Here is a 26,779-nt window from a genome sequence, read left to right as displayed (position 1 = left end):
ATATAACCCACTCACGCTCCTCGCGCACTTTTTTATTTATTAATTTTTCTATTTTTCCAACTGCCCTCGTGCTCTCTCTCACTCCAACTTGGTTTTACACTTGCTTTCTCACACTTATTTTTTTGCCCGTCAATCATCTTTTGTATTTTAGCGTGCAACTATATTTTATTTACAAACACACACCCTCTCTATATACTCGCTTGTGACACAAAGCATACACTTACTTCACTTCGAATAGTCTAGAGTGACAATAACTATTAAGGGTGTTTTTTGTTTCTATATTTGCCTGATTATTTATATCCTCAAACTACTATGAGCAGCGAGCAGCTGAGCACCACTATTGACCCGACGCTTTTACAGAGTCTCGCACAACAGCACCTGAACACTTCATCTCAGCTTTCTGGCTTTTCACAGCTTCAAATCAACCCCGACTCGTCGTCTCTCAGAAACAACTACGGCTATTCATTTGGCTCCCCAGTCATCCATACCAGCGCAGCAATGAACGACAACCCGGGAACCGCGCCCATCAACATCAACCGCAATTCGGGCTTTGGCAACAGCAACCAGCAAGGCTTTGGCGGTTCCGCCGCCTCCTTTGACTACGAGCGCGGCAACATTGCCAACAGCTTTCAGCAGCTGCAGCAGCAGCAATTTGGCCAGCAGCAGCAACACCAGCAGCAAACTTCTTCCGCACGCACCTAGGCTCTCCTAGCCAGCAGACGGAGCTATTTTCGCCGGTGCAGGACGAGCTCCACGACGTCTCGCCGCTGGGCAGCTTCCAGCAGAACACCCTGGTGGCCTCGATGGCGTCGGCCGCCATGCCGACCAACATCCCGATGCTTGGTAGCCAGCACGTCAATGCCAACCACATGCTGAGGATGCACGCCTTCAGCACCAGCCCTGCACCCCAGAGCCCAGCCTTCCAGAGCATGTCTCTGCCGCCAACCACAAATGGTTTGACAGTCATTTGGTCCAGCAGCAGAGCATCAACTCGGCCCTGGATCCCTCGTCATTCAACGCGCAGCAGTTCAGCGGGTCTAACGCCGACGGCATGTCGCCCCAAAACCAGGCCCTGATGTCGCTGATGGAGAACGACGACGGTGACACATCCCAGAAATCGTAAGTACAGACAACAATTGTAAAAGTTGCTGTTCCCATTTTTTTGTATATTGCGTGTGTCTTCCATCCTCAATGTTTTTCCGCACCTCCTTTTAAATGCAGCTTGCTTGCATTCTTCTGTGGCACAGCACAGTTCGCCATCATTTCCATCATCATGCACTAATTGCCTATTTCTTTTCATTTATTTACTCATTCTTCCGAGAATAGGGCGATTGTCAGCTACGAGAAGCGCCGTCGTCGCAGGGAGAGCCACAACGCGGTCGAGAGACGGAGACGCGACAATATCAACGACCGCATCCAGGAGCTCAGCAATATGCTTCCGAGGCCATGATTGATGCCAACACCAAGCCGAACAAGGGCATCATTCTGAAAAAGTCGGTTGACTACATCAGGCATCTGCAGCAGATTCTCCAGAGCCAGAACGCACGCATCCACGAGCTGGAGTCCGGGCTTTCTCAGCAGTCCAACGCGCACAGCCATTCGCAGACATCCAGCGGGCTGGCTGCCATGCTCGCTGGCGCTGCGAGTATTAGCCAGGGCCGCCAGCCGGGAAACGACGGGAACAGCATGATGAACGGCGGTATGTAGATTGAGGAGGATGCCTTTTCTTTTTTCTCTTTTTTTCTCTTTTTTTATTACTCTCTGTTTTTGTATTAGTGGCCAAAGAGCACTCTACTCATTGAGCTTTTTGCCCCACTTGTAACAACTTGCGCGCACGCATCCTCCCTCATTACACGCAGACTACATCTTTTACGCTTTAGTTTATGTTTTTTTTGCTAGCCTTTTCTTTCTTTCTTTCTTTCTATCTTTCACAAATTATTATTTATTTCATTCACTCGGTTTTTATATTAAAAAACCTGTATTTCCTTTTAAAGTAAAATTTTATTTGGAATGTTTAGCGAACATTTGTTCTGCATGGCGCTGCATATCCCTGCTTGTCTTGCTCTTCCCTCACTCAGCTCCCACCTGTAGTGTCTCTTTTCCATTATCGAATTTATTTTTAATGTTTTTTGGGACTGTATTATGCATCCAAATGGCTTACAAGTCGCATAATATATCGGACGTATACAATGATGCATTCGAGAATGAAGGGGGGTGGTTGACAAATGACCATTCAAATTACAAAATTGCAAAATATAGATAGCAAGTGCCATGTATACTGATTAAAGCAATTATATGAAAAACTTTTTTAAATAAATAAATCACAAATGGAATAAATATAATTAAATGGAATGAATAGAGTGCGTGCGTGCGTGTGGTTATAGCACAAGCATCCGGGCATTTCGCCATATCCATCCATCCATCCATCCATCCATCTATCTATCGGGAATGCAACTCTACACTTGCCTTAAATGAGGATCACCACCATTGTAATATTATTTTCATTTAAGGATTTCCATTGTTACTGTTCTCCAGGTCACAGGTTCTAGGCCCAACGAAGGATGGGGGACGACTGCTGCTGCAAAAAGTCGAGATTCAGGACTACTCCAAATAATAATAAACAAAATCGACGAATCCGGCTAAGCAATTGGCCACACCTCACTTTTTTTGACTGTGCAGCGACGAATCAAACATCAGTTTTATAAAATACTTACTTTCACCAATCCCAAGTGAGACGAGGCAGACTGCAAACAAAACAAAAGTGATTTTTTCTTCCAAAACTCAATGAATCAAGAAGCATTTTCCCCAAAAAAGAAACATGTTCACGTGGAAAAAGATAATTTACATTAATCTCGAGTTGTGAACAGTTTTTTTTTACTTTTCCGGATTGTAGTCTATTTTTATCCAGCTGATTTTTTTTGTTTTTTCTTTCTTTCTTTGTGCCTTATCCACCACCAGGAACGACACCACCACAAATTGTTATTGTTTTTTATTTACTTCTCTCGTTCTTTTCTTTCTATTCTTCATGTCAAATAATAGAAACAACCCCTCCGACTCACTCTCCTTCACTCAGAAACTCCATATCTACACAAAAACAGCACTCTACATCGGCATAGCAGGCGGCATAAGCTTTGGAATCTACAAAATGTTCAGCCGCTACCAAACCAGCGCAGACATCCCCGACAGCGTAGTAAAGTCCCACCGCAAATTCTATGGCGTCGTGCTCGATGTCTCTGACGGCGACACAATCCGCGTCTACCACACGCCCATCCTCCAATGGCTCGCAGAAACACCCAAAAAGCAACGTGGAATTTCAAACTACACCATATCCGTGAGACTATCAGCTATGGATGCTCCCGAGGTTTCGCACTTCGGAAAACCTGCTCAGCCATTGTCTAAGGAGGCGAAGGATTACTTGGCTGGTCAGATTCTTGGAAAGAGAGTTAGTATTAAGCCACTGGCGAAGGACCAGTATGGCAGGCTGGTGGCGACGGTTACGTATAGGGAAATGTATGTTTTTAAGAAGAATGCCGCCCATGTGATGCTCGCTCAGGGGTTGGGTACGCTTTATAGAGGTGGGAATGCCCAGTATGATGGCGAGAAGGCCTTGCTGGAGAACTTGGAGGCTACAGCTAAGAAGAATAAGCGCGGAATTTGGGGACTCAAGGAGGGCGACTACGAGAGCCCTGCAGAGTACAAGCGCAAACACAAATAAAAAGGTTTCTTCTAAACATTGGATTCCAATAATAATAATAATAATAATAATAATAATAATAATGTTTTTTTAAAACCAAAAGGAGGGTGAAGGGTTTTAGAGGAATTGGAGACCCAGGCCAAAGTGCAGGCCAGGGTTGGGTCGGTCGGTTGCTGTGGCCACAATGGGTAGGCAGCAGGAGAGCTCGACACGCACCATGCTGTGACGGTACACCAGGCCGAACCCAACCGACGCCGACGGCGACGTCAAGAAGCGGTGCACCTCGCCGGTTTTCTCAGGATTGCCCAAGCCGCGGGCATCCAGCAGGGCGCATTGGCCAGCATTGGCCCACAAATGCCCCCTCAGCGCGTCCGTCTTTACCCAGGGCAACGGGGTCAGCAAGCTCAGGCCCAGCGCATAAAAGGCATCTCCGCCAATGCTGTCCTGGCCATCATGCGGCCCAATCCCGCGATGCTCAAAGCCGCGGACGCTGGTGCTGCCGCCCAAGAAAAACCGATCCGAAACATACGTGCGCGCCCCGCCGCCCCACAGCAGCCCTCCCTGGATGCCACTGCTGAGGACAAAGCCACGGCCCAAATCGCGATTTGTCTGGGCTTCAGCCAGCGAGCGCACAAACCGCACGTCGCCGCCAATTCCGGCCGCCTCCGACCCCACACGCACATACGACCCAGTGGTCGGCACCGTCGGCGAATCGCGCGAGTCGCGCGTAAAATTGTACGCCACGGATGACTTGAGCGAATGGCCGGCGTCCTCCCTCAATGTCGGCGAAGCATTGGCGCCTAGCGCGCAGATATTGCGCCAGCTCAAGGCATACAGCAGCTCATGAATGCCCTCAGGGCGGTTCTCGCGGTATGCAGCCGTCCATGTGCGCCTTAGCTCATCATGCGCACTGTAGGGTCGGCCGCTTAGCGTCACCTGTGTGGCTGCCAGATCCATGCGTTTCCGCGGATCCGCCGCCACCGGCACACTCAGCGTCGCCTGCATTGCCGCCTGTGTGCGGTTTCCGCGCGCATAATTTGCCTCAAGCGTCTCGCCGCCGCCCCAGATATTGTTGAGCCGCCCGGTGATACTCGCCGTACCCTCGTTGTCCCCGACATCAACGCCAGTTTTGATAATATACCGGCTGCCATCCTCACAATGGAAATGCACGTGCAGGCCATTGTCTGCTTGGTCAACCTCAACGGCGACGGCTTTGGCTATGCCCAAGGCGTGTAGCTTGCCGGCTGCTTCGCGGGTCTCGTCGACTGTCTGCTTAATTGTTTGTGCTGCGAAGACTGGCTGGAGGAGGTCGCTGAGGAACCCGGGCCGGATGCGAGATACTCCGGAGATCGAAAATTTGCTGACATGGGAGCTGTGCTTGCTGACGTCCACTGTGCGCTGCTGCGGCTGCAACTTTGGCTGTGACTGTGGCTGTGACTTTAGTTGTGGCTGTGGCTGTGGCTGCGGTGGTGGTGCCTGGCGCGGCGCAGGGGAAGCAAACGCTTCGCTGAGGATGCTGCGCGCCGAAAACCCAGCGTCAGTGTCAGCATTGGTGCTGGGCTCTGTGTAGGCTGACATTTTAAAACGTTTGATTTAAAGTGTCAGTTTGAATTTATTTTCTAATTGATAATACAAATTATAAAAAAAAGAAAGAGCAAAAAATGAAGAAAAAGGTTGAAATCAAAAAAGTCGATCAGTTTTTTATTTTTTATTTTCAGCTGGTTCCAAAAAAAAAAATATTTCTCAAAACCTCCCTTTCACTCCTTCACTCTGTATTAATTTTATCCAACTTATTATTTCCACTCTTTGTACACCTCAAATATACACAAAAATACATAGATTGAATGCAGCAGGATGCACCATATAATGTCAAGTGGTCGGACAACGGCCAAATACTTGTGTTCGACGCCGATACCGTAATGCGGCTGCGCAGGGACCATCGCCTTGTCGGTGCCCTGGAGGGCTGTCATCCGAGCAACCCGCACCAAAATGGCTACTTTGGTCTCCCACTGATTCTGCTCCCCGAAGAAACCGCCTATTTACTAGAACTCAACGCCATTCATAATCCTCCGCTGACCACTCATTGCTGTGGCCAAAGTCTGCCCGTGATCACATCTTATTCGAACTGTTCAAGGACCTCCATAGTCGCGGTTATTATTTAACTCGTGGCCTGAAATACGGCGCTGACTATCTGCTATACCCAGGTAAAATAAGCTCATTAACATGGTGTTTCTAGAATTTATTCAATGTTTTATTGATCATTTTGTTGTTGTTATACTGATAACAAAAAACTTTTTATTTATTTTTGTTAGGCGAGCCTATGCGGTACCATTCGAGCCACGCTGTCACTCTGGTAGACCACGGCGTTTCAATTACGCCGCGTGAACTTATTACGCTTGGTCGTTTGGGAACGGCCGTGAAGAAGATCCGCCTGCTGTCTTCTTGGAACCCGACACCAGCAAATTCACTCACATAACCATGAACTGGTCTGCGATCGGTTAAAAATAATAAATAAAAAAGAATAAACAGTACTTTGATTCATAATATAAAAAATGGCTCTCCCAAAGAAAAAAAAACAGATTCTTGAGAGTGTGTATGAGAGAAAGAAAGAAAGTGAAATAAAATTTAGTTCTTTGTGCTGGTCAGCTTGCCGTAAATGTGGAGCAAAAACACAGAGGCAATGAACACCAGGCTGAGAACCAGGACCACAACGGGATCAACTTTGAGTCCGGGGGCGTCATCTGAGTAAAGCCTCATCATCGTCTGCGTGCTACCGGTTGCCCGAGAAACTTGCCGGCTGTTGGCTCCACCGCGGCCAGAGGCGGATGATCCGCCACGACGAGCACTACAATTTTTTATAATCAAAACGTCAAAAAAAGATACATTATCAATATCAAATATCAAATATCAATTTGCATGTCACTCTGTCACTGTGAATGAAATCATACGTCTCTATCTTTTTTTGCCATTTATGTTGCACTTGGTTCTTACCGAAGGTGACGAGGGCCATCGCCAGCGGCAATGGGCCCCTTCTTGACAGCAGATGGTTCAGCCTACAAAAAAACGCATTGACAAGAAAAGTACAGTAGACAACGAGCGCAACAAAAAATAAGTTTTTTTTAGTTACTGTGCGGTGGTCAAAAAAATAATCTCAAAGCAATGCTCTACTTTTTCGCTTCAACGCCCCCTGTCTGAAGCAGAAAAAGAACCCGGAATTTCAAATTCAGCAAAAATAATTGTCATCTCAGCCTCATTCTCATCCCAGACTTAATTTTAAAACAACAGCCGCGTTTTTGTTCATAATAGACGTTACCATTGTATAAGTTTTCTGTGGACGTGTGTGTGTATGTATGTGGGTTTTTGTTATTTTTGAGAGCGTGCTGTACGAGATATTACGACGCGACGCTGCTGTGGCTATTCCTCCTTTTGTTGGTGCTTATTTTCTAGACTTTGAACAGACAAGAATAAGTGGGTGAGTATTAATAAAACAAGAATAAAAAGTATTAAAAAAACAGGACGCGTGTTAATGTAGAAATGAATGAGCAACAGAAAAAAGGAAAGGCAAGAAAGATAAAAAAAAGAACATAACAAGCTGGATTTTTTACTTGCTCTCTCGCTCTCGCTCTTTCTTTTCTTCGTCTTGCACCCCCCGTTGTTTTTTCAAGCAGACTCAGCCAATCGCAGACCGCAAACACTTAAATCGAACCGTTTTAGCTTCTCCTAATTAAATTCGATGCCCAAAAAAGGACAGGCTTCCCCCTTCCTCGTGAGAGACAAACGAAGTTCCTTTTTATTTCTCGGTCTGGAATTATTGTTTTTTTTCACAAGGTCCCCCGCGACATACAGCGCATTCTTTTGCTTGCATTTTCTTCAATTCTCATCCCCTCATCACATCCAGTGCCAAAATTTAAATAAAAACTTTGTTTTTTCTTCATGGTTCAGATGCTGACGCATGAGCAAATCGCCTTCTACCACCGCCATGGCTACCTGATCATCCATGGTTTTCTCACACCACAAGAGATCGAAAGCTACAAATCCGAAGCCCAAACTCTAGTCAACCATTGCTACGAGCATGGGGACATAGTCACCCACTGGGGTTGTGTGATCGAGCCCCTGGGCTGCGGCTACTTTGACACCACAGAAATCACCCCAGAGACCCGCACCACCCGCTATGCCTACACCGCCCTGCGCAACAATCTCTCGCCCCTATCCGCCACCTGCACGCTGGACAAATTCGGCCATTGCGCTCAGCAATTGCTAGTACCAAGGGAGAAGAGACCCTTGGGACAGCGGGCGTTTTTACTCAACGACCAGTACATTGTCAAGCCACCTGGCGGCACAGGAGCGGAGTTTGCCTGGCATCAAGATATCTTGTACTTTTCGCTGGAGGAGCGCTGCCATCCAATGGTTAGCGTGTGGACTCCGCTGGATGACGTTCATGAAGGCAATGGCACCGTGCTGGTTGATCCGTTTCCTGATTCGGATCGCCCCGGTGTGTATGACAACCCGCCAAGTGCCCTGGATGCGTTTTATGCCGTGATGAATGCCGGAAGCGCACTGTTTATGGATGGCCGGCTAAGGCACTGCAGCTCGGGGAATGCGAGTGCGAGCTTTCGCACTGTATACATGCCGCAGTTTTCGCTCGGTCGCATGGCAAGCCAAAACGATGCGTCCGGCAGATTTACTGCGCTGGCAGTGCCCTTGGCAGAACCAAGCTGACAGTTGAGTTAAAAAATGACATTAGTGAAAAAACAAAGACGAAAAGAAAGATAAAGAGATGGATGGACGGAAGTTGTTTAGTCCTTGGCATCAGCGATTCCCTGGCCTGTAATCGCAAACATGGCCTCGGACTCGGGCAGACACGGCGAGTCGTAGATCTTGACCACGCGCGTCTCACCACGGCCTTTGCGCAGCGACAGACGCGTAGTCGACGCGTGTGCAATAATGTTGCCGCCGATGGGCTTCTTCGGGTCGGGCGTAAACATAGCCATGCCGCCATCAACCTGCGCCACCACCTGGTTGGTGATGACCACAGCAATGCCAAACTCATCGGCCAGTCGCATCAGATTGCGCAAAAACCTCGCCAAGTGCATCTGCCGCGCCGAAAGCTCGCCACGACCAGAGTAGTCTGTGCGGTATAGCGCTGTTGCGCTGTCGACGATAAGAAGACTGAATCTCGCCTCCGTCATGAGGTGCGACGCCAGATTCAGCAGTGCCGTCTGATGGTCTGTGTTGTATGCACGCGCATACGCCACGTTGTCGAGGACCTCGTTGGGGTCCAGGTTGTACCGCTCGGCGATCTCCACCAGCCGCTCTGGGCGGAACGTGCCCTCTGTGTCGATGAACAGGCACTTTCCGCTGGCGCCACCACTGGCCTCGTCGAGCTGGCAGGTAACAGCCAGTGTATGGCAGATCTGACTCTTTCCAGTGCGGAACTCGCCAAAGATCTCTGTGATTGAGCCAGTCTCGATCCCGTGGCCGCCAAGCAGCTTGTCAAACTCAGTTGATCCAGTGGTAATGTGCATCATCTCGGAGCGCTTGAGATGGAAGTCGGCTGCTGTCGTAAACCCCATTGGCACCAGCTTGGCCGCCTCAGCAAGAAGCTTATCGACTTTGGTCTCTGCAAAGCCCTTGATCGTGAGAAGCTGCTTGCGCGGCGTGTATGCCACCGATTCTACCGTATAGTAGCCGGCCTCATTAAGCTTTTTTATGTCAGAGGCACTGATGCCGCATTGCTACAGACAAAAAAGTATTGCTTTGGTTAGCCCAATGAACTGTTATTAAAAGCTATGCTATCTTAGACAAACCAATATGAATAAACAAGGATACCACCAAAAGCATGGAAAAAATATCAAGTGCTCACGTACCTCCAAGGTCTGGATGGGCATTGGCCCAAACTCATTGTGTCCCTCCTCAGTGTCGGCGACCTCGGACTGGTGCTCCTCGTACTCTTCGGCCTGCATGATTGTGAGTTTGTGAAGTATGTGATGTGGTGTTGTTGTGGTTTAAAGAACAAAAAAATGAAGTTAAAAGTGTCGTGTAGATAATTTAAAGACAATTTATAGAAATGATTTTGTTTTGAAAGATCCAGTGAAGAGAAAGACGAAAATCAGCTTTGTCCTCGAGCGGGCGCCCTCAAATACCTCCAAAATCGCGAAACCAAATGCTATGGCTGCGCAAAAAAAATTTACCTGCGAATTTTTCGCGTCCCCCACTCAACGCTATTATATGAGAAAAATTGCCCAGAGCGTCTTAGCATCCCTTGTCCAATCACAGCCGACCTTTTTTCCTTCTTTTTTTGTCGTAATCGCTCTCACATTTTCATCCGCTGCAAGAGCTGCGCTCAACTGAATTGGACGCCATCAGTTGCTGGTACAAAGACGGAGCACACACCGGTGCAAAAATAGTCAGCCAAAGGTTAACATTGTTAGGCCATGCCCAAAAAATCAAGTTTTGAAAATAAAAATTCTACAGGTTCATTCTGCCGGCCAGCACCTTGTGAACATCGGGCATCCCGGCCACCTCCGAGTCGTCGAAAATGTCGGCAACGTCAATGGTCTCGTCCCTGCCCATCAGGATATCCAGCTGGATGCGCGATGCGCGCGACCCACCCAGGCCAAACTGCGAGCCCTGCTTGACCGACTGAATCTCCATCATCGTCCGCATGGGAGCGTGCAGTCCATAGATCTTGCGCTGCATGTGCAGCTTCATGTTCAGCTGTGAGTTCTCCCAGTTTGCGAGCCGCGATTCAAGCGGATGTCCCTTGGTCATTTCCTCGTCCACGCGATTGCTCGGTCCCTGGCCCAGGACATCGCTGACACCATAAACGGAGGTTTCAGGAAGCACCGAGGATATGTTTGTCGTGCTTGTCGTGTCGAATTGGAATGAAGTAGCCATGATTTTAATTGCAAGCTTTGTGATTGAACAGAATAAAAAGGTATAAAAAAAGTGCAGTCAAGAATAAAAAATAAAAATATACAGCTGCGAAAAAAATACGCCGATGAACACGTAATCCCCCCTTTTTGCGCACTTTTTGGCTGCCACTGCAAAAATAAAGCCCAAGTGTCTTGAATGCCCCCTGGATTATGACTCGTGTCATTTCATTTAATGGCAAATAATTTTTTGTACTGCAGAGACACATTGGCAATCTTCCATCTACTTCGCTGCAGTTATAAGAAGGGTCAATTTGGCTTTTATTTTTGCTTTTTGTTCGTGTATATTTGCCACTCGAGAAAACACACACGTCTATCCAAGAGTAACAGCTATAATACACACTTTTCCATGCTTTATCCTGCAACCGAGCTCATGTTTTCAGCGGGCGCCGTTGTCTTTGACGCCAAGCGAGAGCGAGTCTTGACAATTGTCTGTCAAAAGGCCCCAAGGCATCGAGAGATTGGGTTTCCCAAGGGCCAGGTTGAGGACGGCGAGACTATCGAAGCTGCGGCCCGACGCGAGGTTGAGGAGGAGACCGGTGCCAAGTGCGAGCTATGGCCAGATTGATGGCCGTGGAATCCCGGTACAACGCTCAGATTGGCAAAACAAAGATCATTTACTGGTACGCTGCCAGTTTGCTGGAGATGTGCGAACAGAGACTGGAGGACTATGAAAAATTTACCACCCGGTGGGTTGACATCGACAAGGCCAGATCTGTTTTGAGCTTTGAAAACGATCGAAACTGGTGGACATTTGCCTCAGTGCCGCAGCACAAAAATAGGAAGCCACATGATTTAGCCCACAAGCACATTTAGCCTGTTAGCACCAAAACAAGCGAATTATTTTGCGAGCCTTCAAACTGCAGCCTCAATTTTTTTACACTTTTATTTTTATATAGATACCATTATCATTTATTATTGTCGAAACCATGAGCAAAGATAAGGAATTGCAGAAACTAGAATACCTCTCTCTAGTTTCAAAAGTCACCAACGAGTGTCCAACCACATTGGCATTTCGGACAAGGAAGTCGCCGAATACATTATCCATCTGCACAGCGAAAGCAAAGGCTATGCCGACTTTAAAAAGCGCCTGGACCAGGATGAGTGCGGGTTTTCAGAAGCGTTTATCCAGACTTTGCACCGACTGATCTCAGCACTCAACCTCAGAAGGCGACAAGTCAGGCTAAGCCCACAGAAACAGCCGCGGACAAGGCCGCCTTGTTCCCGGGACTGTCGCTTCCCAACAAACCAGTCGACAACCCTCATATCTCTGCAGCAGACCGCATTTTGGCGGGTGATATCGACAAGCACATCCATTCTTTGGTAGGTGGTGCGCGGGGGAGTAGCGGACAGCAGCATCGCAACAGTCGCGAGAGGGAAAGGAGTCGCAGCAGATCTCCTTCCAGACAGCATCGGGATTCGAGACCTGATAATAGGCACAGAGGATCAACCAGACACAACAGCCGTAGTCGCAGCCGCAGCCGCAGTCGCGACAGAAGAACCTCCCGATGGGACGATCCGCGCGACAGGAATTTTCACGGCAGCAGGGATGGACATCGTGAGCGCGATAACCGCCGCGAAGGCCGCCGCGAAGGCTCGGGCCAGACATTAGACGATGCGCCAGTGTTGTACAAGATTTACTCCGGGCGCGTCTCGAACCTCAAAGACTTTGGAGCGTTTGTTGGGCTTGAGGGCATCCGAGGGCGTGTCGAGGGCATGGTGCATGTGTCAGCGATCCAGAAGAACGTCCGGGTGGAGAACCCTCGCGAGGTGCTGGAGCGCGGCCAATCCGTCAAGGTTAAGGTCTTGTCAATCGTTGGCAGCAAGCTTGGTTTGTCGATGAAAGATGTGGACCAGGCGACCGGAGAGGACCTGTCGCCACACTTGTATCCAGGGATGCCAGTGGAATCTGAGGATAGTGCTCGGAGCGCTCGCGAGAAGGTCAGGGAGCTGTCGCGGCCCGTGGGTATTTCGGGCAGCAACGCCACACAGCTCGGTGGCAGACCCGGCGCTACGGATGTTTCCAGCGCGGCGCCGCTACCGCCAGCAAGAGCAGCTCGATCAAGCGGCTGACGTCTCCGGAGAGGTGGGAGATCAAGCAGCTGATCGCCTCGGGCGCGCTCGATCGCGCTGACTACCCCGATCTTGATGAGGTCGACGAAGACGGCATCCCTGCATTCGATGACGACAACGAGGAGCTGGACATTGAGCTGCGCGAGGAGGAGCCTGACTTTTTGCGTGGCCACTCGGTGCAATCGGTGCAGCTGAGTCCAATCAGGGTTGTCAAAGCGCCTGATGGCTCGCTAAACCGTGCGGCGTTGGCAGGGGCAGCGTTTGCCAAGGAGCGCAAGGAGCTGAAGCAGCAGCAGGCCGAAGCTGAAATGGACAACTTGCCTAAGGATCTCAACCGGCCATGGGAGGACCCAATGCCGGCGCCCGGCGAGCGCAACTTTGCACAAGATCTGCGCGGCGTTGCTGCCGAGGTTGCCAGCAAGACGCGCGGCGGCGACGTGCCTGAGTGGAAGAAGGCTGTCGAGGGCAAGGCTGTCACATACGGCAAGCTCACCGACATGTCGATTCAGGAGCAACGCAAAAGTCTGCCAGTGTACAACTGCGCGACCTGTTTGTCGAGGCTGTCAGCAAGCACCAGTTCTTGGTGGCAGTCGGAGATACAGGCTCGGGGAAGACAACGCAGCTGACGCAATACTTGTACGAGGAAGGGTTTGCGCGCCGCGGGCGCATTGGGTGCACGCAGCCAAGACGTGTGGCAGCCACCAGCGTTGCCAAACGCGTTGCGAGGAGGTTGGATGCCGGCTGGGCACTGAGGTTGGGTACACTATTCGTTACGAGGACTGCACGTCGCCAGAGACCAAAATTAAGTACTGCACTGACGGTATGCTGATCCGCGAGATTTTGCTGGACTCGGAGTTAAGCGGTACTCGGTGATTATGCTGGATGAGGCGCACGAGCGCGCGATCAACACTGATGTCCTGTTTGGTCTGCTCAAGGAAGCGTGTCGCCGGCGCCCAGACCTGAAGGTTATCATCACTTCGGCTACACTGGATGCTGAAAAATTCTCAAAGTACTTCAACAACTGCCCGATCTTTACGATTCCCGGTCGCACCTTCCCCGTGGAGGTCCTTTTCTCGCGCGAGCCTGAGACCGATTACATGGACTCGGCGCTGATGACAGTGATGCAGATTCACCTGACTGAGCCACCCGGCGACATTCTGCTGTTCTTGACCGGTCAGGAGGAGATTGACACGTCCAGCGAGATTCTATACGAGCGCATGAAGGCGCTGGGCTCGATGGCCCCGGAGCTGATTATCCTGCCGTGTATTCGTCTTTGCCGTCCGAGATGCAGTCGCGGATTTTCGACCCCGCGCCGCCCGGGTCGCGCAAGATTGTCATTTCAACTAATATTGCCGAAACCTCAGTCACGATCGACGGCATTTACTACGTGGTCGACCCGGGATTCGTCAAGCAGATGACGTACGACGCGAAGTCCGGGCTGGATCAGCTCATTGTGACACCAATCTCGCAGGCGCAGGCTAAGCAAAGGTCTGGGCGCGCCGGGCGCACGGGCCCAGGAAAGTGCTACAGACTGTACACAGAGTCAGCCTTCCGCAACGAGATGCTGCCCAACAGCGTGCCTGAGATCCAGCGCGTCAACCTGTCGTCGATGGTGCTGCAGCTCAAGGCCATGGGAATTAACGATCTAATTGGCTTTGACTTTATGGATCCGCCGCCAGTGCAAACACTGATTGCGTCGCTGGAGTTGCTGCACTCGCTGGGCGCTCTGGACAACGAGGGCCTGTTGACGCGCATCGGGCGCAAGATGGCCGAGTTCCCGATGAGCCCCGAGCTGGCCAAGGCGCTGCTAGCCAGCGTCGAGTACGGCTGCAGCGAGGAAGTGCTGACCATTGCTGCGATGCTGTCAGCCGAGGGTTCGGTGTTCTACCGGCCAAAGGAGAAGCAAGCAGCGGCCGACTCAAAGAAAGCCAAGTTCCACCAGCCCGAGGGCGACCATCTGACGCTGCTGGCCGTATACAACTCGTGGAGGGACTCCAAGTTTAGCAACACCTGGTGCTTTGACAACTTTTTGCAGTACCGCCGCCTGCGCAGCGCATTAGACATCCGCAAGCAGATGGTGGGTATCATGGATCGATACAAACAGGACATTGTCAGCTGCGGCGAGCGCAACTTTGATCCGGTGCGCCGAGCGCTATGCGCCGGGTTCTTCCGCCACGCAGCCAAGCGCGACCCGCAGGAGGGCTACAAGACGCTGATTGAGGGCACGCCCGTGTACATCCACCCGTCCAGCGCACTGTTCAACAAGAACCCCGAGTGGGTGATTTACGATGGGCTGGTGATGACGTCCAAGGATACATGCGCGAGGTTACTGTGGTAGAGCCGCGCTGGATGGTGGAGGTGGCACCAACCTTTTTCAAGGTTGCTGATGCCAACAAGATCTCACGCCGTAAGCGCAACGAACGTCTGGAGCCGCTCTACAACAAGTTTGAAAAGCCCAACGAGTGGCGTATCAGTAGAGTGCGCAAGCCTCGCCGCAACAAGCAGACATTCGGCTGAAATGTCTTTTTTTTGTATATTGTAAATTAAGTTTAAGAGTGCAAAATGACCCTTGCAGAGAGTGTGTCTGCTGTTTTCGGATGAGGTGATGGTGATGGCGCAACAATTATTCGACGACCGAGTTTTTTATATTAATCGTTGATGCTTGTCATAAAAAAAAAGACATCTTTCTTGCAGTGGGTGCCAGTTTGCTTGCTTGCCTGCTCTCGCACTTTGCACTTTTGGTATTGCATTTTTCGATATATTTCTTCTCTCTTGTTTTGATTATTTGGCATTAACCATTCCAGACCCAATTTTTCATTTTGTCACGATGGGCAACGGCAGCAACGATCTCGTGGAAACCACCATAGTCTGGCCAGACGCCATTCCAGAAGTGTGAGCATCCGTGGGACCTTTGCACAAGACCCCCAAAAGTGGTGGCAAGAGACAATACCCCTCAGTCGGATAAGTGCTGAGGGCTCCGACAGATACAGCGTGGTCATGCAGCTTAACCTGGACGGTACGAGTTTAAATTTGTGATCGACGAAGTAGACTGGCAAATCAACTCGGACATGTACGAGTGTGCCAGCGATGGCAACGGCAATACCAACAACGTGGTAACTGTGACTTTGAATGCCAGCTCGAGCGGGCATGTAGTTATTTCAGATGATGTGAGCAACATAAGCCAAAATTATGGCAAAGACAGCTTGACAATGGCCCACACGTTGTCAGAATACAAGCAGCAGGCAAGTACAATATATATATGGCCATAGCGCACTGCAACCCTTTGTTTTATTTAATTTCAAGCATATTGAGCAAACGATGTTTGAAAATACAAAGGAATGCAAAATGGTGCCGACAAGAAATAAGTCAGTATTTGAATATCCTCGGATAATGTCCTGAATAGAACTCAAATGCACAAGAAAAATGTTTTGCTTGCTTCTTTCTTTGTTTCTAATCTCTTGCCATCGCACAACAGAGTGTTATCTTTGTGTGCGACTTTGTGCGGGTTTAATGCGTGTCTAAATATAAATTCGGATGGCATATGACAATATGCATTCTGTAGGCAGATGCACCCACTGCCACCGAGCAGACACCACTGCTAAGCACACGATCAAGCAATATCGAATCGCCGCCCTCATATTCAGATCCCGAAACCAACACAGACACCCTCGAGCAACAGCAACCAAGAGAAGAGCTCGACAGTGCTACGACAACGGCAACAACAACGAAAATGTCAGCGACAACGACGAAAACGGGCGACGCAGGACTCGGCGCTACATCATCGGCACAGCCTTAGTAATATTGTTTACGCTTATTGGCGTAGCTAGCGGAATGCTGTATTAACGAATATGTCACACGAGCAGAAAAACTCATTTCTGCAGATATGTGCAGACGATAAACCCAACGGCTGTCGCCAAATGTCGCTTTTAATGCCGCTAATGCCGTAATTCTTGCTATTAATGCATGTAAAGATGGGAAACGACGCTGTCTTATTTAACATTGCTTGCTGCGGCAGGAACGGCTGGTGGAAGCAGGGTGACAGGCAATCTGCCGCTCGCCGTTATTTAGGATTTCTCTGGCGGAGTGAGGCTCATGTTTTTTTTCTCGCTTCAATTTGTACATCATTCTGGATAATCTGCAACCTTAGTTCCGAAATTTGAACACATGATTAATAGCATTACGCGATGAAACAACAAAATTTAATTAAATATTAAAAAGTTGTGTACATTTGTACGGTTTAATTGTACACAACTCTTTTAGTGGCATAAAAAGGACAGGTAACAACAAAAAATATAATTTCGTTTTAATGGCGGCCGAGCGCAGGTGTCCTTGTGTAGTCGCTAGACCCATTGTTGTTTGTCTAATTTGATTGTTTGTGTAATCAGAACGGCAAGAATTGCGCAATAAATAGTGTGCGAACAGTAAACAAAAAAGGTAAGCGATATCGTGCAGGTATACTTGTCCCTCAGCCACCTTCTAACTAGTGTCTCTTTTGCTTTGTGCGTGCGACCAAGCGTTGCAGAGTAAAGTTAAACCTATACTCAGAGCTCCAAATGCAGAATAAAATTAACCAAAGCTCGCTCTTATTGCTCCCCACTCCAGCTTGCCAAGAAGGCATCGGAGAGTGAAACAATAAAACAAAAAATATGTCTGACCGTCCTGCATTGTGCATATCATGCTCCTGTTTGCTGCAGCTAGCGATTGACAAGAACACGATTTCAAGGTTCCAGGATGGGGGTGATACGACGTTGGGAGGGCAACTAAAGAGTGCAAGAGCAAAATTTCATTGAAAATCTCCGAAAACACATATGTCGCCATGGATTATATGATTGTGAATAGAGCAGCAAACCCGCCGAAGAGTAGCAATGCAGCAAGCACTATTGCATGTGCAATTGCACCATGCATCTCCATTTTTATCATATGCGTGCAGCATAGCGTTCCTTTTTTCTATTGCTGTAGCGCAAAGCCAAATAAATTGAGAAAAAAACAGTCGATTGTCACCAACAAAATAAAAAACATTTTCGTGTATGGTGTGTTTTAGTGCACGCTCCATATGTGGCAAAAATTATCCATGGGCTGTTTGGACCCCCCTCCTAACTTCCATCAGGCTTACACTCTGCATTCGGCACACAGAAACACATATTTATGCAGTCAACGAAGAGCTACAAAGTTGGTCATTTGGTTGGTCGGCTGTGTTTGCGAGGCGTACCTGATTTTTCATATTCGCTGCTGGCACTACAAAAGCGGAGTTTGGCTAAAAGCAAAAAACAAAAAGCATTACCGCTCGCAGCCAAGCAGGAAATGTGCGGTTATATAAGATCCAAGAAGGATCCCGCGCCCTCTAGTCTTCTGTCCCTTGAAATAAAATAATATATTCATCCTGTGTTTTATACGCGACAATAGCAACAACAACAACCAACACCACTATACACCCACCACTTAATTTTTTTATATATATTCTGCGCTGCAATCCCTTTGTCTACATCCACACGAGACAGCAAAGAGTCAAATACCGCTAGTCTTTTAACTTTTTAATTCTTTTTTCGTACTAAAGCAACTATTATTACATAACCTATAATCCTTTATTAAAAACATCTATTACTTACTCATCAAATGGCCAGCATCAACGTCAAATATACATTTGCAATTATCCTCCGCAAGGACGCCTTCCCAGAGCACGAAACCACCGCTGCCGAGGTCACTGTTCACTTTAACAGCGAAGGCAGTGAGTCCCAGCTGGTGGTCCTGCACAAGTCTGCACAGGACACAGCTCAGGACGCAATGTATTCTGGGTCCTTAGTTGCTGCCAAATCCAACACTATTCGCGATGTCGAGTACCGTGTGGATGGCGCAAAAATTTCCACCAACGCACAAGTTCTCGACACCGTCGATCTGCTTACTGAGGCGAAAACCAGCAGCGATTCACTCCCAGCGGGCATACTTGCTGTTGTGACATCTGTAGTCGAGCTTTCAGCCAACGAAGTTCAGGAGGGGGAAGTTCAGGCGCAGAGTAAGTATTGGTGCATAAAATAAACGCTTTGACATGAAAAGAGTGTTATTCACAACAAATGCAAATAGCGCGTACGTCACAAATCCAAACCCAACAACTAATTTAATTTTTCTGATTTTGACTATCATACGATCTCTGAAAATTTCCTTTTAGCCTCAACAACTGGTCCAGAGGAATCTCTGGAAATATTGAGCTCAGACGATTCGGCTGGGTCATCGTGCGAGGATCTCTCTCTTTCAGAGATTCAAGATATCGTTCCCACTTCAAACCCCGAAAACGAGCAGCCAAAAGAAACAGTCGACGCCTCTGACAATATTAAGCCCGCACAGAAAGAGCCGGTAAACGACGCGGCGACTGAGGTCCACGCAGACGATTGGAAGATAATTGTTACCCCCGAGGCGGTCCAGACCGATGTTCCTCAAGTTTTCAAGGAGATAACTGCCTCCACCGAAGTTGCCGTTGTCGAAAAGACTGATGCCACCCCCAAAGACGTAGAGGATGTCGCACTTGATAAGGCGGTTGTTCTCAAGGCCGACAAGAAAATTGCAAATCCGGAGGCCGCCGAGGAGAAGACTCTTGCTACTCCTGAGGCCGTCTTCGCTGTTGCCACTCCTGAGGCCGTCGTTGAGGAGGTTGTTGCTGCTCCCAAGGCTGTCGTTGAGGAGGTTGTTGCCACTCCTGAGGCTGTCGTTGAGGAGGTTGTTGCTGCTCCCAAGGCTGTCGTTGAGGAGGTTGTTGCCACTCCCGAGGCCGTCGTTGAGGAGGCTGTTGCCACTTCCGAGGCCGTCGTTGAGGAGGTTGTTGCCACTCGCGAGGCCGTCGTTGAGGAGGTTGTTGCCACTCCCGAGGCCGTCGTTGAGGAGGTTGTTGCCACTCCCGAGGCCGTCGTTGAGGAGGTTGTTGCCACTCCCGAGGCCGTCGTTGAGGAGGTTGTTGCCACTCCCGAGGCCGTCGTTGAGGAGGTTGTTGCTGCTCCTGAGGCCGTCGTTGAGGAGGTTGTTGCCACTCCTGAGGCTGTCGTTGAGGAGGTTGTTGCCACTCCCGAGGCCGTCGTTGAGGAGGCTGTTGCCACTCCCGAGGCCGTTGTTGAGGAGGTTGTTGCCACTCGCGAGGCCGTCGTTGAGGAGGTTGTTGCCACTCGCGAGGCCGTCGTTGAGGAGGCTGTTGCCACTCCCGAGGCCGTTGTTGAGGAGGTTGTTGCTGCTTCCAAGGCTGTCGTTGAGGAGGTTGTTGCTGCTCCCAAGGCCGTCGTTGAGGAGGTTGTTGCTGCTCCCAAGGCCGTCGTTGAGGAGGTTGTTGCCACTCGCGAGGCCGTCGTTGAGGAGGTTGTTGCCACTCCCGAGGCCGTCGTTGAGGAGGTTGTTGCCACTCGCGAGGCCGTCGTTGAGGAGGTTGTTGCCACTCCCGAGGCCGTCGTTGAGGAGGTTGTTGCCACTCGCGAGGCCGTCGTTGAGGAGGTTGTTGCCACTCCCGAGGCCGTCGTTGAGGAGGTTGTTGCCACTCCCGAGGCCGTCGTTGAGGAGGTTGTTGCTGCTCCTGAGGCCGTCGTTGAGGAGGTTGTTGCCACTCCTGAGGCTGTCGTTGAGGAGGTTGTTGCTGCTCCTGAGGCCGTCGTTGAGGAGGTTGTTGCCACTCCTGAGGCTGTCGTTGAGGAGGTTGTTGCCACTCCTGAGGCCGTCGTTGAGGAGGTTGTTGCCACTCCCGAGGCCGTTGTTGAGGAGGCTGTTGCCACTCCCGAGGCCGTCGTTGAGGAGGTTGTTGCCACTCCCGAGGCCGTCGTTGAGGAGGTTGTTGCTGCTCCCAAGGCTGTCGTTGAGGAGGTTGTTGCCACTCCCGAGGCCGTCGTTGAGGAGGTTGTTGCTGCTCCTGAGGCCGTCGTTGAGGAGGTTGTTGCCACTCCTGAGGCTGTCGTTGAGGAGGTTGTTGCCACTCCCGAGGCCGTCGTTGAGGAGGCTGTTGCCACTCCCGAGGCCGTCGTTGAGGAGGTTGTTGCCGCTCGCGAGGCCGTCGTTGAGGAGGTTGTTGCTGCTCCTGAGGCCGTCGTTGAGGAGGTTGTTGCCACTCCTGAGGCTGTCGTTGAGGAGGTTGTTGCCACTCCCGAGGCCGTCGTTGAGGAGGTTGTTGCTGCTCCCAAGGCTGTCGTTGAGGAGGTTGTTGCCACTCCCGAGGCCGTCGTTGAGGAGGTTGTTGCCACTCCCGAGGCCGTCGTTGAGGAGGCTGTTGCCACTCCCGAGGCCGTTGTTGAGGAGGTTGTTGCCACTCGCGAGGCCGTCGTTGAGGAGGTTGTTGCCACTCCCGAGGCCGTCGTTGAGGAGGTTGTTGCCACTCCCGAGGCTGTCGTTGAGGAGGTTGTTGCTGCTCCTGAGGCCGTCGTTGAGGAGGTTGTTGCCACTCCTGAGGCTGTCGTTGAGGAGGTTGTTGCCACTCCCGAGGCCGTCGTTGAGGAGGTTGTTGCTGCTCCCAAGGCTGTCGTTGAGGAGGTTGTTGCCACTCGCGAGGCCGTCGTTGAGGAGGTTGTTGCCACTCGCGAGGCCGTCGTTGAGGAGGTTGTTGCCACTCCCGAGGCCGTCGTTGAGGAGGTTGTTGCCACTCGCGAGGCCGTCGTTGAGGAGGTTGTTGCCACTCGCGAGGCCGTCGTTGAGGAGGTTGTTGCCACTCCCGAGGCCGTCGTTGAGGAGGTTGTTGCCACTCCCGAGGCCGTCGTTGAGGAGGTTGTTGCCACTCCCGAGGCCGTTGTTGAGGAGGTTGTTGCTGCTTCCAAGGCTGTCGTTGAGGAGGTTGTTGCTGCTCCCAAGGCCGTCGTTGAGGAGGTTGTTGCCACTCGCGAGGCCGTCGTTGAGGAGGTTGTTGCCACTCCCGAGGCCGTCGTTGAGGAGGTTGTTGCCACTCCCGAGGCCGTCGTTGAGGAGGCTGTTGCCACTCCCGAGGCCGTCGTTGAGGAGGCTGTTGCCACTCCCGAGGCCGTCGTTGAGGAGGCTGTTGCTGCTCCCGAGGCTGTCGTTGAGGAGGTTGTTGCCACTCCCGAGGCCGTCGTTGAGGAGGCTGTTGCCACTCCCGAGGCCGTCGTTGAGGAGGCTGTTGCCACTCCCGAGGCCGTTGTTGAGGAGGTTGTTGCTGCTTCCAAGGCTGTCGTTGAGGAGGTTGTTGCTGCTCCCGAGGCCGTCGTTGAGGAGGTTGTTGCTGCTCCCAAGGCTGTCGTTGAGGAGGTTGTTGCCACTCCCGAGGCCGTCGTTGAGGAGGCTGTTGCTGCTCCCAAGGCTGTCGTTGAGGAGGTTGTTGCCACTCCCGAGGCCGTCGTTGAGGAGGTTGTTGCTGCTCCCAAGGCTGTCGTTGAGGAGGTTGTTGCCACTCCTGAGGCTGTCGTTGAGGAGGTTGTTGCTGCTCCCAAGGCTGTCGTTGAGGAGGTTGTTGCCACTCCCGAGGCCGTCGTTGAGGAGGCTGTTGCCACTCCCGAGGCCGTCGTTGAGGAGGTTGTTGCCGCTCGCGAGGCCGTCGTTGAGGAGGTTGTTGCCACTCGCGAGGCCGTCGTTGAGGAGGTTGTTGCTGCTCCCGAGGCTGTCGTTGAGGAGGTTGTTGCCACTCCTGAGGCCGTCGTTGAGGAGGTTGTTGCCACTCCCGAGGCCGTCGTTGAGGAGGTTGTTGCTGCTCCCGAGGCCGTCGTTGAGGAGGTTGTTGCTGCTCCCGAGGCCGTCGTTGAGGAGGTTGTTGCCACTCCCGAGGCCGTCGTTGAGGAAGCTGTTGCCACTCCCGAGGCCGTCGTTGAGGAGGTTGTTGCCACTCGCGAGGCCGTCGTTGAGGAGGTTGTTGCCACTCCTGAGGCTGTCGTTGAGGAGGTTGTTGCCACTCCCGAGGCCGTCGTTGAGGAGGTTGTTGCTGCTCCCAAGGCTGTCGTTGAGGAGGTTGTTGCCACTCCTGAGGCTGTCGTTGAGGAGGTTGTTGCCACTCCCGAGGCCGTCGTTGAGGAGGTTGTTGCTGCTCCCAAGGCCGTCGTTGAGGAGGTTGTTGCCACTCCCGAGGCCGTCGTTGAGGAGGCTGTTGCCACTCCCGAGGCCGTTGTTGAGGAGGTTGTTGCCACTCCCGAGGCCGTCGTTGAGGAGGTTGTTGCTGCTCCCGAGGCTGTCGTTGAGGAGGTTGTTGCCACTCGCGAGGCCGTCGTTGAGGAGGTTGTTGCCACTCCTGAGGCCGTCGTTGAGGAGGTTGTTGCTGCTCCCAAGGCTGTCGTTGAGGAGGTTGTTGCTGCTCCCGAGGCCGTTGTTGAGGAAGTTGTTGCCACTCCTGAGGCCGTCGTTGAGGAGGTTGTTGCCACTCCCGAGGCCGTTGTTGAGGAGGTTGTTGCCACTCCCGAGGCCGTCGTTGAGGAGGTTGTTGCTGCTCCCGAGGCCGTCGTTGAGGAGGTTGTTGCCACTCCCGAGGCCGTCGTTGAGGAGGTTGTTGCTGCTCCTGAGGCCGTCGTTGAGGAGGTTGTTGCCACTCGCGAGGCCGTCGTTGAGGAGGTTGTTGCCACTCGCGAGGCCGTCGTTGAGGAGGTTGTTGCCACTCCCGAGGCCGTCGTTGAGGAGGCTGTTGCCACTCCCGAGGCCGTCGTTGAGGAGGCTGTTGCCACTCCCGAGGCCGTCGTTGAGGAGGCTGTTGCTGCTCCCGAGGCTGTCGTTGAGGAGGTTGTTGCCACTCCCGAGGCCGTCGTTGAGGAGGCTGTTGCCACTCCCGAGGCCGTCGTTGAGGAGGCTGTTGCCACTCCCGAGGCCGTTGTTGAGGAGGTTGTTGCTGCTTCCAAGGCTGTCGTTGAGGAGGTTGTTGCTGCTCCCAAGGCCGTCGTTGAGGAGGTTGTTGCCACTCGCGAGGCCGTCGTTGAGGAGGTTGTTGCCACTCCTGAGGCCGTCGTTGAGGAGGTTGTTGCTGCTCCCGAGGCCGTCGTTGAGGAGGTTGTTGCCACTCCTGAGGCCGTCGTTGAGGAGGTTGTTGCCACTCCCGAGGCCGTCGTTGAGGAGGTTGTTGCCACTCCCGAGGCCGTCGTTGAGGAGGCTGTTGCCACTCCCGAGGCCGTTGTTGAGGAGGTTGTTGCTGCTCCCAAGGCTGTCGTTGAGGAGGTTGTTGCCACTCCTGAGGCCGTCGTTGAGGAGGTTGTTGCTGCTCCCAAGGCTGTCGTTGAGGAGGTTGTTGCCACTCCCGAGGCCGTTGTTGAGGAGGCTGTTGCCACTCCCGAGGCCGTCGTTGAGGAGGTTGTTGCCGCTCGCGAGGCCGTCGTTGAGGAGGTTGTTGCCACTCGCGAGGCCGTCGTTGAGGAGGTTGTTGCTGCTCCCGAGGCTGTCGTTGAGGAGGTTGTTGCCACTCCTGAGGCCGTCGTTGAGGAGGTTGTTGCCACTCCCGAGGCCGTCGTTGAGGAGGTTGTTGCTGCTCCCGAGGCCGTCGTTGAGGAGGTTGTTGCTGCTCCCGAGGCCGTCGTTGAGGAGGTTGTTGCCACTCGCGAGGCCGTCGTTGAGGAGGTTGTTGCCACTCCCGAGGCCGTCGTTGAGGAGGTTGTTGCCACTCGCGAGGCCGTCGTTGAGGAGGTTGTTGCCACTCCCGAGGCCGTCGTTGAGGAGGTTGTTGCCACTCGCGAGGCCGTCGTTGAGGAGGTTGTTGCCACTCCCGAGGCCGTCGTTGAGGAGGTTGTTGCCACTCGCGAGGCCGTCGTTGAGGAGGTTGTTGCTGCTTCCAAGGCTGTCGTTGAGGAGGTTGTTGCCACTCCTGAGGCCGTCGTTGAGGAGGTTGTTGCCACTCCCGAGGCCGTCGTTGAGGAGGTTGTTGCCACTCGCGAGGCCGTCGTTGAGGAGGTTGTTGCTGCTCCCGAGGCCGTCGTTGAGGAGGTTGTTGCCACTCCCGAGGCCGTCGTTGAGGAGGTTGTTGCCACTCGCGAGGCCGTCGTTGAGGAGGTTGTTGCTGCTTCCAAGGCTGTCGTTGAGGAGGTTGTTGCCACTCCTGAGGCCGTTGTTGAGGAGGTTGTTGCCGCTCGCGAGGCTGTCGTTGAGGAGGTTGTTGCCACTCCCGAGGCCGTCGTTGAGGAGGCTGTTGCCACTCCTGAGGCCGTCGTTGAGGAGGTTGTTGCCACTCCCGAGGCCGTCGTTGAGGAGGTTGTTGCCACTCCTGAGGCCGTCGTTGAGGAGGTTGTTGCCACTCCCGAGGCCGTCGTTGAGGAGGTTGTTGCCACTCCCGAGGCCGTCGTTGAGGAGGTTGTTGCCGCTCCCGAGGCCGTCGTTGAGGAGGCTGTTGCCACTCGCGAGGCCGTCGTTGAGGAGGTTGTTGCCGCTCCCGAGGCCGTTGTTGAGGAGGTTGTTGCCGCTCCTGAGGCTGTTGTCGAGGAGGCTGTTGCCGCTCCTGAGGCCGTCGTTGAGGAGGCTGTTGCCGCTCCCGAGGCCGTCGTTGAGGAGGCTGTTGCCGCTCCCGAGGCCGTCGTTGAGGAGGCTGTTGCCGCTCCCGAGGCCGTCGTTGAGGAGGTTGTTGCCGCTCCTGAGGCCGTCGTTGAGGAGGTTGTTGCCACCCCGAGGCTGTTGTCGAGGAGGCTGTTGCCACTCGCGAGGCCGTCGTTGAGGAGGCTGTTGCCACTCCGAGGCCGTCGTTGAGGAGGCTGTTGCCCCCTGAGGCTGTGTGAGGTTACTTCTGCACGTGCAGTTTCTGTTGATTCATTTCTCAGTTATGTCGAGGTTGTATCTCCTGTCACTGATGAACAAATTGTTGACAACATTGCTGCCCTTGCTGCGGGTGAGGCTGTTATTGCTACCGAGTCTGTGGCGGAGGAGCTTCCTGTCGAGGAGCCTGCTGTTACTAATGCTTCTACCCATGGTTTTGTCGTCGAGGATGTTATCGAATCAGCGCCGACATCTGCTGTCGTCCCAGTTATTGAATCTGCTTCCGAGGTTGAGGTCTCTGAATTTATTTCTAAGGAGATAATGAGCCTATTGCTGAGACTTTGATATTACAGAGTCCAGCGAGCCCTCAGTTGCATCTGGCGCAGCTGCACCGGCTAATGCTGCTGATTCCACTGAGACTGCACCGCCGACTGCCAATGATAATTACATTTCTGCCGGAATATCTGTTGCTGCGGGTACTGACAGCTTTGGCAAGAGACACAGCCGAGACCGCGTGCCTGTTTATTGCCAAGGAGCCCCAAGCTGTCGAGTCGGAGCGCAAGCCCCTCGATGAGGTTGATTCTGTTATCAATCAGTCAACTTACGATCGTGATTTGGCGTCTGCCAGTGCTGTTGCGACTGATGGCGTACCGCCTGTCGTCACAACTCCCTCATACATCATGCACTACCCAGAGTCACTCTTCGGCGACGCATCATCGATTGCACCCGCATTGATCACGATCGAGGATCTGCAAAGCGCGCAAAAGGCCCACGCTGTTGTTGGCGTATCAGCCATCAATGCCACATCTACAGGCCGCAGGTCGCGCGACTCTGGGTACCAGGCGGTGGACAGCGAGGTTTCAGTGAGCCAACGCATGAAGCGGTTTATTTCGGGCAGACGTAACGAGCATCAAGCAAGCTTCCCAAGTCGCCACTGCGTTCGTCGGGCGCATCGGAGGATGGCAAGCATATGAGCGTGTCAGCTTCTATCACTACGGTTGGTGTAGAGGAGATTTGAACGACGACAATATTATCTCAAAGATTCCGGGATCGTTCCCTTCGGAACATAACAGCGATAGCGAGGCTGCTGGTCAAGCCAAGAGGTCCGATGCTGAGCACGATGAGAGCGCGGGTCTTCAGATGCCGAGCAGCACCAACAGCCTACCAAGGACAAGCGTCGCAGGCACACCATCTTTGGCGTCATCAAAAGCATCTTCCGCTAATCTCACTCTACATATACTGGAAGCTGTCTCACTTTTGGCGGTTTACTAAGCACTTGCTTACTGGTGTTTGTTTTTATCTCTATTTTGTAAGCACCCGTTTGGTGTTTGTTCTTTTTTTGCTCTTTTCCAGAAGCACTTTTCTTGTGTTTGTCTTTATTTAAAAGCACATTCGCGTGTTTTATATTTTTTTTAGCATTTTTCACTATTTTCAAGGCAGTAATTTATTTTTCTATACTTTTATT

At 52.0% G+C, this 26,779-nt stretch overlaps 9 protein-coding genes across 9 annotated transcripts; 5 read left to right on the top strand and 4 right to left on the bottom strand.

The window, feature by feature from the left end:
* Positions 1 to 231: 231 nt before the first annotated feature.
* On the bottom strand, positions 232 to 1,152 carry BX661DRAFT_29381 (uncharacterized protein). Its single transcript, XM_051539035.1, has one exon. The coding sequence runs from the start codon at positions 965 to 967 to the stop codon at positions 533 to 535; it is 435 nt and encodes a 144-aa protein (XP_051391182.1). The 5' UTR covers positions 968 to 1,152; the 3' UTR covers positions 232 to 532.
* A 1,745-nt stretch (positions 1,153 to 2,897) lies between these two features.
* On the top strand, positions 2,898 to 3,744 carry BX661DRAFT_183262 (uncharacterized protein). Its single transcript, XM_051536192.1, has one exon. It carries the CDS (start codon positions 3,026 to 3,028, stop codon positions 3,713 to 3,715), a length of 690 nt encoding a protein of 229 aa, XP_051391181.1. The 5' UTR covers positions 2,898 to 3,025; the 3' UTR covers positions 3,716 to 3,744.
* A 10-nt stretch (positions 3,745 to 3,754) lies between these two features.
* Positions 3,755 to 5,342, bottom strand: BX661DRAFT_183261 (surface antigen-domain-containing protein). The gene has a single exon (XM_051536191.1). It carries the CDS (start codon positions 5,270 to 5,272, stop codon positions 3,812 to 3,814), a length of 1,461 nt encoding a protein of 486 aa, XP_051391180.1. The 5' UTR covers positions 5,273 to 5,342; the 3' UTR covers positions 3,755 to 3,811.
* A 112-nt stretch (positions 5,343 to 5,454) lies between these two features.
* BX661DRAFT_183260 (tRNA intron endonuclease) lies at positions 5,455 to 6,539 on the top strand. Its single transcript, XM_051536190.1, has 4 exons — positions 5,455 to 5,799; positions 5,829 to 5,898; positions 6,007 to 6,130; positions 6,154 to 6,539. Exons 1-4 carry the CDS (start codon positions 5,539 to 5,541, stop codon positions 6,194 to 6,196), a joined length of 498 nt encoding a protein of 165 aa, XP_051391179.1. The 5' UTR covers positions 5,455 to 5,538; the 3' UTR covers positions 6,197 to 6,539.
* On the bottom strand, positions 6,330 to 7,249 carry BX661DRAFT_224862 (Sec61beta family-domain-containing protein; the record flags this gene model as incomplete). Its single annotated transcript, XM_051538918.1, has 3 exons — positions 7,008 to 7,249; positions 6,686 to 6,747; positions 6,330 to 6,539 (listed from the first exon to the last, which is right to left on the bottom strand). Coding segments are annotated over exons 1-3 (273 nt in total), but the record flags the coding sequence as incomplete, so codon positions are not given.
* A 17-nt stretch (positions 7,250 to 7,266) lies between these two features.
* BX661DRAFT_183255 (uncharacterized protein) lies at positions 7,267 to 8,437 on the top strand. Its single transcript, XM_051536189.1, has one exon. The coding sequence runs from the start codon at positions 7,628 to 7,630 to the stop codon at positions 8,411 to 8,413; it is 786 nt and encodes a 261-aa protein (XP_051391177.1). The 5' UTR covers positions 7,267 to 7,627; the 3' UTR covers positions 8,414 to 8,437.
* Positions 8,438 to 9,783: 1,346 nt separating this feature from the next.
* On the bottom strand, positions 9,784 to 10,664 carry BX661DRAFT_183253 (proteasome maturation factor UMP1). The gene has a single exon (XM_051536188.1). It carries the CDS (start codon positions 10,589 to 10,591, stop codon positions 10,163 to 10,165), a length of 429 nt encoding a protein of 142 aa, XP_051391176.1. The 5' UTR covers positions 10,592 to 10,664; the 3' UTR covers positions 9,784 to 10,162.
* Positions 10,665 to 10,975: 311 nt separating this feature from the next.
* BX661DRAFT_193975 (P-loop containing nucleoside triphosphate hydrolase protein) lies at positions 10,976 to 15,216 on the top strand (the record flags this gene model as incomplete). Its single annotated transcript, XM_051537832.1, is given in 10 exon segments — positions 10,976 to 11,172; positions 11,611 to 11,803; positions 11,815 to 11,920; positions 11,954 to 12,645; positions 12,693 to 13,198; positions 13,231 to 13,405; positions 13,426 to 13,519; positions 13,555 to 13,962; positions 14,064 to 14,995; positions 15,025 to 15,216. 10 exon segments carry the CDS (start codon positions 10,976 to 10,978, stop codon positions 15,214 to 15,216), a joined length of 3,495 nt encoding a protein of 1,164 aa, XP_051391175.1.
* A 310-nt stretch (positions 15,217 to 15,526) lies between these two features.
* BX661DRAFT_198711 (uncharacterized protein) lies at positions 15,527 to 16,542 on the top strand (the record flags this gene model as incomplete). The annotated part of the gene is made up of 5 exons (XM_051538255.1): positions 15,527 to 15,591; positions 15,657 to 15,715; positions 15,748 to 15,866; positions 16,286 to 16,431; positions 16,464 to 16,542. The coding sequence occupies 5 exons, from the start codon at positions 15,527 to 15,529 to the stop codon at positions 16,540 to 16,542; spliced, it is 468 nt and encodes a 155-aa protein (XP_051391174.1).
* Between the last annotated feature and the right edge of the window lie 10,237 nt (positions 16,543 to 26,779).

The sequence above is a fragment of the Kickxella alabastrina genome (assembly GCF_025024165.1).
Source record: "Kickxella alabastrina strain RSA 675 chromosome Unknown BX661scaffold_13, whole genome shotgun sequence".
Lineage (NCBI taxonomy): Eukaryota > Fungi > Kickxellomycota > Kickxellomycetes > Kickxellales > Kickxellaceae > Kickxella > Kickxella alabastrina.
Note: the sequence above shows the minus strand (reverse complement) of the source record. Positions and strands in the feature narration are given on the sequence as shown.

Excerpts from the sequence above, each read along its gene's own strand:
- BX661DRAFT_183253 (XM_051536188.1), bottom strand. The coding sequence starts at position 10,591 with ATGGCTACTTCATTCCAATTCGACACGACAAGCACGACAAACATATCC.
- BX661DRAFT_29381 (XM_051539035.1), bottom strand. The coding sequence starts at position 967 with ATGACTGTCAAACCATTTGTGGTTGGCGGCAGAGACATGCTCTGGAAG.
- BX661DRAFT_183255 (XM_051536189.1), top strand. The coding sequence starts at position 7,628 with ATGGTTCAGATGCTGACGCATGAGCAAATCGCCTTCTACCACCGCCAT.
- BX661DRAFT_183261 (XM_051536191.1), bottom strand. The coding sequence starts at position 5,272 with ATGTCAGCCTACACAGAGCCCAGCACCAATGCTGACACTGACGCTGGG.
- BX661DRAFT_183262 (XM_051536192.1), top strand. The coding sequence starts at position 3,026 with ATGTCAAATAATAGAAACAACCCCTCCGACTCACTCTCCTTCACTCAG.
- BX661DRAFT_183260 (XM_051536190.1), top strand. The coding sequence starts at position 5,539 with ATGCAGCAGGATGCACCATATAATGTCAAGTGGTCGGACAACGGCCAA. Across the intron at positions 5,800-5,828 it reads GCTGTGGCCAAAGTCTGCCC|GACCTCCATAGTCGCGGTTA; the intron begins GTGATCACATCT and ends GAACTGTTCAAG. Across the intron at positions 5,899-6,006 it reads TGACTATCTGCTATACCCAG|GCGAGCCTATGCGGTACCAT; the intron begins GTAAAATAAGCT and ends TATTTTTGTTAG.